The sequence below is a fragment of the Gorilla gorilla genome, chromosome 4, assembly GCF_029281585.2.
Source record: "Gorilla gorilla gorilla isolate KB3781 chromosome 4, NHGRI_mGorGor1-v2.1_pri, whole genome shotgun sequence".
Lineage (NCBI taxonomy): Eukaryota > Metazoa > Chordata > Mammalia > Primates > Hominidae > Gorilla > Gorilla gorilla.
This window is the reverse complement of record NC_073228.2, coordinates 22,691,394-22,703,893: the sequence shown is the minus strand read 5'-3', so window position 1 is coordinate 22,703,893 and position 12,500 is coordinate 22,691,394. Positions and strand designations below refer to the sequence as shown.

Sequence of the window (12,500 nt, the reverse complement as noted above, 5' to 3'; positions counted from 1 at the left end):
GACAGCTACTAAAATTAAAAAAAGTTATACATCTTTCTGATTTCAGTTTTAAAATCTCATTACTATGATTATATCCATAATAACATACAGCATTTTATGTACACTTAACCTTTACATAATGTATTATATCTTTCTACAACCTGCTTTTTAATTCGACATAATTTTAAACGAGCTCATCTGTAAAAGTAATATTTATTTACCTTTGGGTTCCCAAGAACAGCAATTCCTAATGACAGCTTTCTTTTTTGACCACCACTTAATTTTTTAGCTTGGTTATCTTTGATAGTCTGCATGTCTAAATCTAGTAAAACCTTCTGCACCTGTAAAAGTAAAGCATGAACAATGTTATTTTAAAAATCATACCATTTATATAATTATCAATATTACTTTTTAAATATTTTAAGTTTTAATGTGTTAAATATTTAAGTAACATAGGTTTTTAAATAATTTTAATATCAACTTTAAAAATGATCCTTTAGCATGGAACTGCCTTTGACATATACTCATATATAATTATGAAAACAACAGGTAACAAGATTCTTGAGGGAAAGGTTTTAATTTTGTGCCTTCTTGGGTGGTAGGGAAGGAATAAGAGATCACTGTGATGTCTCTTAATGTATGTGTGGAAGTGGGAGGGGGTAGAGGAGATGAGAGCAAGAGAAGGGAGGAATAAGGCAGGCAAGCATCCTCCAGATGAAACAAACTTTTATGTGTGCTAAAACATTTACTCCAAATTCTGTCTAATTCTTTCTAATAGCTTTCTGTTTGCTGGCTCAGAACAAATGTTATATTTAGATTTTCAAGCATATTTTTATTGCACAAGTCATTACAAAAGGTTATTGATTACACGAAATAAAAGTAAAGATTTCTATATGAATAGCATACTTCTTGTATTATATTGTTGGCTGGTATCCCTTTGATTGAAGCCAAAATTGATAAATTTTCTTCTACTGTCAAAACATCAAAGTGTATATCTAACTGTGGACAAATGCCAATCATTTTTCTTGCTTCAAACATTTCATCTATTTCTGAGACTCTGTGTCCATATATAGATGCAAACCCTAAAAGCAAAATATATATTTAAATGTACATTAATTATTTTATAATGTGTATGTTTTGAAGTATCCTGATAACTTAGTTATTTGGTTATAACAGACATATAAGGTAAAAATTAATATAAATTTACAAGGCACAACACACCCTTCAATATTATTGGTGATCTGCATCCACTTATATTTCAATCTCATCTTCCATCACTTACAGGTCATATAACATAGTGGGAAAAACAAGAAAGTAAAAGCTTGACACTAAACATAAATATCTATTGATATACTATTTACGCTTGTATTCCAGTAACAATTTTCTAGACACTGTGCAATAGTGGAGGGATTAAAGAACTATAAATTTTATCCTAACTAGCTGTGTGGTCATGGCCAAATTACTTAATCTCTTTAAATTCCAGCTTTCCTTTTTGATACAGTGAACACTAATATATTCATTGTTTTAATAGTGAAAATTAAAACAATCATACATTATGAAGAATCATGAGAAAAATCATAAATTCTTATACAAATGTAAGATATTATGACTACCATCAAAGAGTGATACAACTAAGGACAAAGAACAGAATCAAACTAATTTTAAAAGTTAAATAACATTTAAAGAGTTGAAATGCTGATTCAATACAATTCAGCCCTTTTGTAAAGTAAAATATTTATTGTACTGCCACTCTATTTGGTTACTGTCAAAATATGGAGCTATTATAATGAATTCTCACCTACCGAACAATCACATATCAAAATTACACTTTTGAGGTATGCTTTTAAAATTCTATTTTAGAAGATAGTATGAACATTTACGATTATTTCCTGCTGAACTATTGCTGTATATTTAGATATTTGTGTTTATTTTCTCAACCTCAAATAGTCTATAGTTCTGATTTAATTTCCAATAAGTTACTCATTTATCCTCCCTTGAAAATGATGAATAAAAACACATACATACACATCTACGTGTGTATATGTATAGAAATATGTACAAAATTAGATCCTTTTTACTTTATTAAACATGATAGAATCATTTTTATCTTCTACTAAAAACAACCAAATGTGTATAGTCAAGAAAAAAAGAAAACACCTTTAAAGATACAGAAGTTGGTCCCATTGACAAAAATTATTCAATACACATTTAAAGAATATATATAATGAAGTTTTTTTTTCTTTAAGACAGAAAACTCACCATCAGAAGGTGGGCAGAGTCCACAAAGAATATTCATCAATGTACTCTTTCCTGTTCCACTGTGGCCAAGTAAGGCAGTAATCTGACCCTCATATATGTCAAATGACAAATCTAGTTCAGGAAAAAAGAAGACTCAAATGCAATTTTTATGTCTGTTCAGCTATGCATGATAATTCATAATATTTGAGCAATCTTCAAGGCACTATATCTATAAATACATATTTAAAGTTACCAGCATATTTGATAGCAGGTAAAACAGCTTCTTTGTTACAGTCAATGATATAAACAGTAACGAAAGTAAATAAAAATAAACTTTATTTGTTCATACAGTAAGATTTAAGAGTATACAAAATATTTGGGAATTTTCTGTGTCCCAATTTTTGGGAATTACCAATGGAACCAATGGAATTAAACAAAAATTTGTTCCCAAGGATATTTATAGGCATTTAAATAAACTGGCAAAAAAACAAGAAATTAACCAATAGTATAGAAATGGCTTGAAAGGTTAGATTTAATGAAGCAATATCACTGAATGGATATGTAAAGGAATGAAGGAAGACAGGAGATGGGGACCTGAAATGATGAAGCAGAAATGGCTTATCAAAAAACTAGGCTGGCCAGGCACAGTGGCTCGTGCCTGTAATCCCAACACTTTGGGAGGCTGAGGTGGGAGGATCACTTGGGCCCAGGAGTTCGAGACTAGCCTGGGCAACATGGCGAAATCCCGTCTCTACAAAAAATACAAAAACTAGCTGGGCATGGTGGCACCTGTAGTCCCAGCTACTCGGGAGGCTGAGGTGGGAGAATCACCTGAGCTTGGGAAGTCAGGGCTATGATAAGCCAAGACTGTGCCACTGTCCTCCAGCCTGGGGGAAAGAGCAAGACTCTGTCTCAAAAACAAACAAACAACAACAAAAACTAGACTAAGAAGGCTAACATATAAAACAAGAAGGAAAAAGTCTCAGATCCTAAGGCCAATAATGTAAGTTAAAATAAGAAAGGGAACTCAACAACTAAACGTTAAGTGTTCTGCCCCATGAACGTGGTATTTCTATTTATTTAAATCTTCTTTAATTTCTCTCAGCAATGTTTTGTACTTATCAGGATATGTCTTTTACATTTTTGTCTTATTTACCTGTAAGCATATTTTTTGATGCTAAATGCTATTTTTAATTTTAATTTCCAATTATGTGTTGGTAACATATAGAAATACAATTGATTTTTCCATTATTTATCATGTATCCTATCATCTTGCAAAACTCACTGTTTAGTTCCACTATTATTTTTTGTCAGTCTAAAAGATTTTAAAAATAGATTATTGTGTCAACTGCAAATAATTTTACTGCATCCTTTCCAATCTGGATGCCTTTTATTTCATTCTCTTGCTTCTTTGCATTAGAAACAATTAGTTGTAATTGTTATTACAATTATAATTATACTTAACTAGTTGTACCAATAACTTACATTGGAGGTTATATATAATCTCCAATGTTGAATAAAAAGACGTGAAAAGCACTGTAACCATAAAAGAACAGATTCATAAATTGGACTTCATTCAAATTAAGACTTGTGTTTGTCAAAAGACACTGCTAGCAGAATTAAAAGGCAAGCCTCAGACTGAGATCAAATATTTAAATACCTGTATCTAACAAAGGTCTTGAAACAAAAATGTGAAAAGAACTTGAATAGGCATTTCATAAAGGAAAACCTCCAAATGCCAATAATCATATAAAAAGGTGATTAATAACATTAGTTATTAGGCAAATGCAAACTAAAACCCTATTAGTATACCACTATACCTACTTTCTTCTTAATTAATTAATTTGCCTCCTAGAAGACATTTGGTAAAGACTGGAGACATTTTTGGTTGTTACAACTGGGAGAGGATGTTTAGCAGTGTGCCAGGGATGTTTAGCAGCATGTCAGTCAGTCTCCAGAACCAACAGAATACACACACACACACACACACAATGGAGCTAGTATGAGTGTGGGGTTGGGGGATTAGGGAAGGTTTATTTTAAGAAATTGCTTCAGAAGATTGTGGGGTCTAGTAAGTCCCAAAAATTTGTAGGGCAGGTTGAAAACTCAGGCAAGAGTTAAAGTTGCTGTCTTGGGTCCAAAATTCATAGGCTGACAGGCTGGAAACTCATGCAAGAATCTGTTTCATTCTTGAGGCAGAACTCCTTCTCTCTTTGGTGATCAAAGCCAGGGATGCTGCTTGTGAAGGTTAATTTTATGGGTCCCCCTGGCTAGGCTATGGTGCCGTTATTTGGTCAAATACTGATGTAGAAGTTGCTGTAGATGTCATTAACTTTTATAATCATCTGAGTTAAACTTGAATAGTCTTGATAATAATGGTAAACCTTATCCAATCAGTTGAAGGCCTTAAGAGAAAAAACAGGTTCCTTGGAAGAGTCCTGCCTCAAGAATGTAACAGACTCCTACATGAGTGTGCAGCCTGTCAGCCTGTCTACAAATTTTGAACTCAAGACTGAAACTTCAACACTTGCCTGAGTTTCCAACCTGCCTTACAGATTTCTACATTTACCAGGGCCCACTATCTCATGAAGTAATTACTTAAAACAAACCTCCCCTAATCCCCCACCCTACAATCATACTGGTGTGTGTGTGTGTGTGTGTGTGTGTGTGTGTGTGTGTGTGTGTGTGTGTGTGTGTGTGTGTGTGTGTGTATTCTATTGGTTCTGGGGACTGACTAACACATTGACACAATGCTAAACATTCTACATTAAAAACAGTTCTTCACAACAAAGAATTATCAGGACCAAAATGTCAGTAGTGCTGAGGTTGAAAAACCCTACGATAGGCCAAATGAATTTTTCAAAAAGTAACTAACATGTATTGCATATACATGCAAAATAATAAACTGAAACAAGGACATAGCCTTATTCAAATAATTGAGTATTTTTCATTTTAATAGATACTACATTTTACTTTTACAAATTTCATGTTGTTAGTTTTATTTTGAATATTAATCACATAAATGAAAGCATCTCAAAAAAGCAAGACAGGGGCTGGGCGCAGTGGCTCATGCCTGTAATTCCAGCACTTTAGGAGGCTGAGGCGGGCGAATCACCTGAGGTCAGGAGTTTGAGACCAGCCTGGCCAACATGGTGAAACCCCGTCTCCACAAAAATACAAAAATTAGCTGGGCATGGTGGCGTACACCTGTAATCCCAGCTACTCAGGAGGCTAAGGCAGGAGAATCACTTGAACCCAGAAGGCACAGGTTGCAGTGAGCCAAGAGAACGCCACTGCACTACAACCTGGGTGACAGAGTGAGACTCCATCTCAAAAAAAATACAATAAAATAAAAGCAAGACAGAAAATCATGGTAGAGAAGTTTAAATTTCCCACAAGCTATGCAAATTATTTTTCTATTTGTACTTTAAATACTATGGCCTGAATACTAGGAAAACTACTTACTTCTCAAAGCCTCCACATTTTCACCCTTCTTTCTGTATGTCTTCTGAATACCACTAATTCTGAAATATAAAGTTTTATATTTTAAGTATTTAAAGCAATTTATAAGTATGTGTGTTTACCATGCATATTTTTATCAATGCTATCACATTTTATAATAATAAAATAATAATAAAGTACTTTCCTACTAAAACAATGAACCAAATAATGTTGATAATGAAAATACAATTGACGCTTGAAAACACAGGTTAGGAGTGCCAACTGCCACACATAGTTGAAAATACACATATAACATTTTTAATCCCCTAAAACTAATCTATTAATAGCCTACTATTGATAAGAAGTCTTGCAGATAACATAAACAGTTGGTTAGCATATATTTTGTAGGTTTTACATGTTAAATACTGTATTTTTATAAAGTACACTAGAGGAAAGAAAATGTTAAGAAATTATAAGGAAAAAATATATATTTACATTATTATACTGTATTTATCAATGCCGTCAGTTCACATCATCTATTTGTAAGATGAACAAGGTGCACAGTCCATCTGAAATGACAGGTAACCGCACCCACAGACCTCAATCTATGGTACATACAAGCAATTCAACTTTTTCTTATAATGTCATGACCTTTCTCTGCTTCTTGAGAGCACTTCCAGCATCACTAGTGGCAATTCCTATGGATCCCATGATGCTATTCAAGGCTTACGGTATTGCACTACACATGATAAAAAATAAGCAAGAACCCTGAGACATTACTTTTTATCATGATATGCAATTTACTGGAGAGATGAACAGCTCACAAGGAGATAATTGAGTCACATGGCATTCGAAGTATATACTTGGAACAGACAAGCTCACCAAAACAGCAAAAGGTGCTACAAAATTATTGCAGTGGTACAGTAATACTGTAGTTAATATTATGCAGCTATGATTTAATACTGCATCTTCACATTTGTTTACATTTCTCTCAACTGGGCATTGGCATAATGTAGGTCTGTCAGTATTGTGTACATTAAGCTTTGATAAAGCATAACTTACTATAATCTGTGTATATTTTATGGTATCAAATGTTAAAATAGACTAATATCTATAAATATTTTATGCATTCATGACATACCTAACTTATTTGTTTTTGGTATTTCTAGGCTAACAGTTCATCTGCGAGTTTTTTCAAATTGTTGCAAATCTCCAAAAAAATTTCCAATATATTTACTGAAAAAAATCCACGTATAAGTGAACTGGTGTAGTTCAAACTTGTATTTTTCAGGGATCAACTATAAAATTATTTTAAAGAAGGTACAAGAGAAAAGCATAGTATTCCTTTCCATTGTAAGCGTCATTGATTCATTTTTCATGCCAACCCAACTTCTAAAACTAAGTGAAGCATCTGATTTAAGCAATTTATGGATTTTTTTCATTTCTGATTATCAAACACTCGTTACATCAGTGAAGGGGGATATAAACCAGATGTCATTTCATGTCAGCACAAATTTCAAACCATTAATAAATGTGAAGTGATTTTCTTATTCTACCTTATTTTTTCATATTTTTTTAAGGAAATTATTTGTTAATCAGTTAAAATTTACCCTTGAGAAAGCAGGCCACTGGCCAATGAATTACATCTTAAGTATTTTGACTTTCTCTGGAATTTTTAAATTTAAAAAATATTATGCTTCACTTTTTATTTCATTTTATTTCTTTTCTTTCACCTAATTTTATTTCTAAATTTGGTACTGACTGACCTAACCAGGAATAGTAATGAATTTCTTTGGTTCTTAAAAATTAAAGTAATGAAATGTTCTAATTATGCCCCAAACCCTGAAAGTCTATGAAATTAACAGATGACAATTTAATATGCTGTATAAAACAATGTAGCATGAATAAAATTATATAGTTAATATTTATCATGTTTCAGTCTACACAATGGGAAAAGCTTTAAACATTAATTGTATAAACATCAGGTTTTATTACTTTTAAAATTTTCCATCCAAACATAAAATTTCAGGGGACAGGTGTGGTGGCTTACGCCTGTAATCCCAGCACTTTGGGAGGCCGAGGCAGGTGGATCACCTGAGGCTACGAATTCGAGACCAGTCTGGCCAACATGGTGAAACCCTGTCTCTACTAAAAATACAAAAATTACCCAGGCGTGGTGGCGCATGCCTGTAGACCCAACTACTTGAGAGGCTGAGGCACAAGAATTGTTTGAATCTGGGAGGTGGAGGTTACAGTGAGCCGAGATTGTGCCACTGTGCTCCAGGCTGGGTGACAGAGCGAGATTCTGTCTCAAAAAACAGAAAGAAAGAAACATAAAATTTCAAACCTAGCACCAACTTTATTCTAAATGGTTGCAAAGAAAATAAGAAAAAGAGAAGAGTAGCCCTTATTAATGTTTTAAAATCATGGCATATGTACCAAATCTAATATACCATATTTACATACATATTTAAAGAATAGGATTTAAATGTTTCATCAGCAGTTCTTTTACGTAAATTGCCAAAGATTGAACCATACCTTATGGCTTCTTTTCCTACAAATTCTGAAGAAACTGGCTCAATAATTTCACTAAAACTAATATTTCCATTAACATTGCCCTCTGATAACTCCTCATAATTTCTTTTGCTCTTTGACCAATATGAAGGCTTCAGAAAATATAAAGATGATCTCCGTAAGCCAAATTCCCCTGAAAAATAAACATTAAAAAATTGAGTTAACATGATTAGTTTTTAAATCATAAAGACAGCATTTCAAACATATGACAACCTGCATCTAAAGTTTAGGTACCATTCCACAACATATATATATTTCCAAACATCATGTTGTACACAATAAATATATACAATTTTCATTTGTCATTGAAAAGTAATAAGTAAATAAAGATTAGCTGTATTGTATTAAATCAATATTGTATGAATCAAAGTTTTATTGATAAATAATTCTAGTCCATAAATAGTTTCAGAATTGCTGAGTGGGAGGTAAAGGTGAATAAAGCACATTTTCTATGCTAAAGGAACTAGTGCCTTTATGAGTACAAGTAGATAGCAAATGGCAAGAATACAACGCAGGCTGAATGTGTTGAAGACTTGAATGGGCACCATCTTAAATGATCTTTGAAAATAGGTAGTAACTAGAAAAGTGGATATGCTTCATGGAAAAGACTACAGAATTATGGAGAGCAACAAAACAACAGGATAGAAATATGAGACTTAGAAACGGTATACAATGAGGCCAGGCATGGTGGCTCTCACCTATAATCCCAACACTTTGGAAGGCAGAGGCTGGCATATTGCTTGAGCCCAGGAGTTTGAGACCAGCCTGGGCAATATGGCAAAACCTTGTCTCTAGAAAAAATACAAAAAATTAGTCAGATGCGGTGGTGCATGCGTGTAGTCCCAGCTACCTGGGAGGCTGAGGCAAGGGGATCACTTGAGCCCAGGAGGCTGAGAGTGCAGTGAGCTGTGATCGTGCCACTGCACTCCAGCTTGGAAGACACAGCAAAACCCTGTCTCAAAAAAGACACAGCAAAACCCTGTGGGTGGGTGGGAGGGAGGGAGGGAAGGAAGGAAAGAAGGAAGGAAGGAAGGAAGGAAGGAAGGGTAAAGAGAAAGAGAAAGGAGAGAGAAAGAGAGAGAGAGAAAGAGAAAGGAGAGAGAGAGAGAGAGAATACAGTGGTAACTGCCCAGACAACATGTTCCATTTTCTCCCTTTTCCCTCTCAAAATACCTACACTCCTCATTTTTTTCAAATAGCTACTCTTCTTCTAGATTGGCCACATTTCAAAGGGATCTGATGCCAAGTACAGAGGATTCCAATTGATTTTATCAGTACTTGGCATTCCTCTGGGAACTGTTACTGCTCCAACAGCAAGCAAACAAAAACATAAATGTAGGGAAAGGACACCCTATTCAACAAATGGTGCTGGGATAATTGGCAAGCCACACGTAGAAGAATGAAACTGGATCCTCATCTCTCACCCTATACAAAAATCAACTCAAGATAGATAAAAGACTTAAATCTAAGACCTGAAACCATAAAAATTTGAGACGATAACATTAGAAAAAAGGCAAAGACTTCATGACCAAGAACCCAAAAGCAAATGCAACAAAAACAAAGACAAATAGATAGGACTTAATTAAACTAAAAAGCTTCTCCATAGCAAAAGAAATAATCAGCAGTTGACAGATAACCCACAGAGTGGGAGAAGGTCTTCACTATATACATATGTTGACAAAGGACTAACATCTAGAATTTATGAGTCACTCAAATCAGCAAGAACAAAACGAACAATCCCATCAAAAAGTAGGCTAAGAACATGAATAGATTAATAAGATATACAAATGGCCAAGAAACATGAAAAATGCTCAACATCACTAATGATCAGGGAAATTCAGATCAAAACCACAATGTGATACCACCTTACTCCTACAAGAATGGCCATTATCGAAACATCAAAAAATAATAGATGTTGCCATGGATGTGGTGAAAAGGGAACACTTTTCCACTGTTGGTGGGAATGTAAACTAGTAAAGCCACTATGGAAAGCAGTGTGGAGATTCCTTAAAGAACTAAGGTAAGTCTACCGACTGATCCAGCAATCCCACTCCTGGGCATCTACCCAGAGGAAAAGAAGTCATTACGTGAAAAATATACTTCCCCACACATGTTTATAACAGTATAATTAATTCACAATTGCAAAAATATGGAACCAACCTAAATGCCCATCCAGTTGTGTGATACACACACACACACACACACATACACACAAAGGAATACTACTCATCCATAAAAAGGAACAAAATAATGCCATTTGCAGCAACCTGGATGGAAATGGAGACCATTATTCTAAGTAAAGTAACTCAGGAATAGAAAACCAAATATTGTACGTTCTCACTCATAAGTGGGAGCTAAGCTATGAGGACGCAAAGACATAAGAACAATACAATTGATTATGGGGGCTCAGGGAAAAGGTGGGAGGGGGTGAGGGATAAAAGAATACACACTGGGTACAGTGTACATTGCTAGGGTGATAGGTGCACCAATATCTCAGAAATTAACACTAAAGGACTTATTCATGTAACCAAACACCACCTGTTCCCCAAAAATCTATTAAAAAATAATAAAACCTCAAAAAAAGGGGTGAAGTGCTCAGACAGACTTGAGGTATGTAACTAGATGAGAGATACTGCAATGGTCTAGACTAGTGGTCCCCAGCCTTTTTGGCACCAGGGACTGGTTTTGTGATAGAAAATTTTTCCACAGACAGGGGGCAAGTATAGTTTCAGGATGATTCAAATGCATTACATTTATTGTGAATTTTATTTCTATTATTATTACATTGTAATATATAATGAAACAATTATACAACTCACTGTAAGGTAGAATCAGTGGGAGCCCTGAGCTTGTTTTTCTGCAACTAGGTGGTCCCATCTGGGGGTGATGGGAGACAGTGACAGATCATCAGGCATTAGATTCTCATAAGAAGCATGCAGCCTAGATCCTTCACATGCACGGTTCGCAATAGGGTTCATACTCCTATGAGAATTGAATGCTGCCACTCATCTGACAGGAGGTGGAGCTCAGGTGGTAATGCAAGCAATGAGGAGCAGCTGTGAATACAGATGAAGCTTCACTCACATGCCTCCTACTGTGCAGCCCAGTTCCTCACAGGCAGCTAGTAAGATCCATGTCCTGGGGGTTGGGAACCCCTAGTCTAGACTAGTATTACACAATACAACTTTTACAATGGTCAAAATGTTCTACAGAACATCTAGATTGCACCATGCAATTTAGTAACTAACAGCCATATATGGCTACTGAGCACTTGGAATGTGGCTTGTGCTACTGAAAAAAATAGTTAATTGATTTAATTGTAATCAATTTAAATTTTAAAAGCCACACATGGCTAGTAGTTACCATACAGGACAGTACAGGTGTATAATACAGACACAGGTAATGAGGAATACAAGTGGAAAAGGAAATATGCTCGATACTTAATATTACTATTGAATCTATAGGAGTTTGCTATATTGGCTATAGATGTGGACAGGAGATAAAGAAAATGGTAGGAGTTACAAGATCACTTCATAGTTTTAGACCTTAGAGGGTTAAATAAAATACTTCAATTAAAAAAGACTGATATAAAGAAGGACCAAGGTAAGATCAACTGGAGACTTAAGGCTTTCAAAACTGCTCTCTTTTTACACAATCTCTTTATGTTCACTAGTGGCTACAGCCTAAGGTACAAAATATACTTATTTAAAGTCAAATTAAAAGCTTTAACAATGAATATGACTTAGGGTACCCTGGTTAGGAAAAAAATCTTAAAATTAAGCTGACCCTATGTGGGCAAAAAAGCCTAAAAATCTTTAAAGTAAAATTCAAAAACCATCTGCATACCTGGAATGACTTGATCAAGATAGACAGCCAAGAGGACATAGAATATACTATTAAGTGTGAGCATGATAATTGTAATAATTAGAGGATATGGGCCTGCAGTCAAATTTGAAAATGAAGCACCTTCATTAAAATCTTCTAAATGCATGACCTGAAAAATAGAAACACTAACTTTATTACATAAAAATGACAAAAACAAGCAAAAGCTAACACTACTTAGAGTTATTTAGCATATCCAGAGTGACAGTAACCAACTGGGCCTTTTAATAGATTAAACACTTGACCAAATCAATAATATAAATTTATAAGGAAAACAATAAAGACTTTACAAAAATGTAAGTTTATCAAACCAATTCCTTTCAATCATGTTTTTAATGTTGTGCTTCTTTAACTGGGATATATTCACTCTAGGGGCATTTAATTCT

At 34.5% G+C, this 12,500-nt stretch overlaps 1 protein-coding gene across 1 annotated transcript in view; it reads right to left on the bottom strand.

Annotated features, from left to right (window-relative positions):
• ABCA5 (ATP binding cassette subfamily A member 5) overlaps positions 1-12,500 on the bottom strand; it is an 87,139-nt gene that overhangs the window by 42,485 nt on the left and 32,154 nt on the right. The window contains 6 exon segments of the mRNA XM_031011536.3: positions 201-320; positions 886-1,061; positions 2,239-2,349; positions 5,683-5,741; positions 8,197-8,365; positions 12,079-12,226. Of these exon segments, the coding sequence (XP_030867396.3) occupies positions 201-320; positions 886-1,061; positions 2,239-2,349; positions 5,683-5,741; positions 8,197-8,365; positions 12,079-12,226 (783 nt within the window).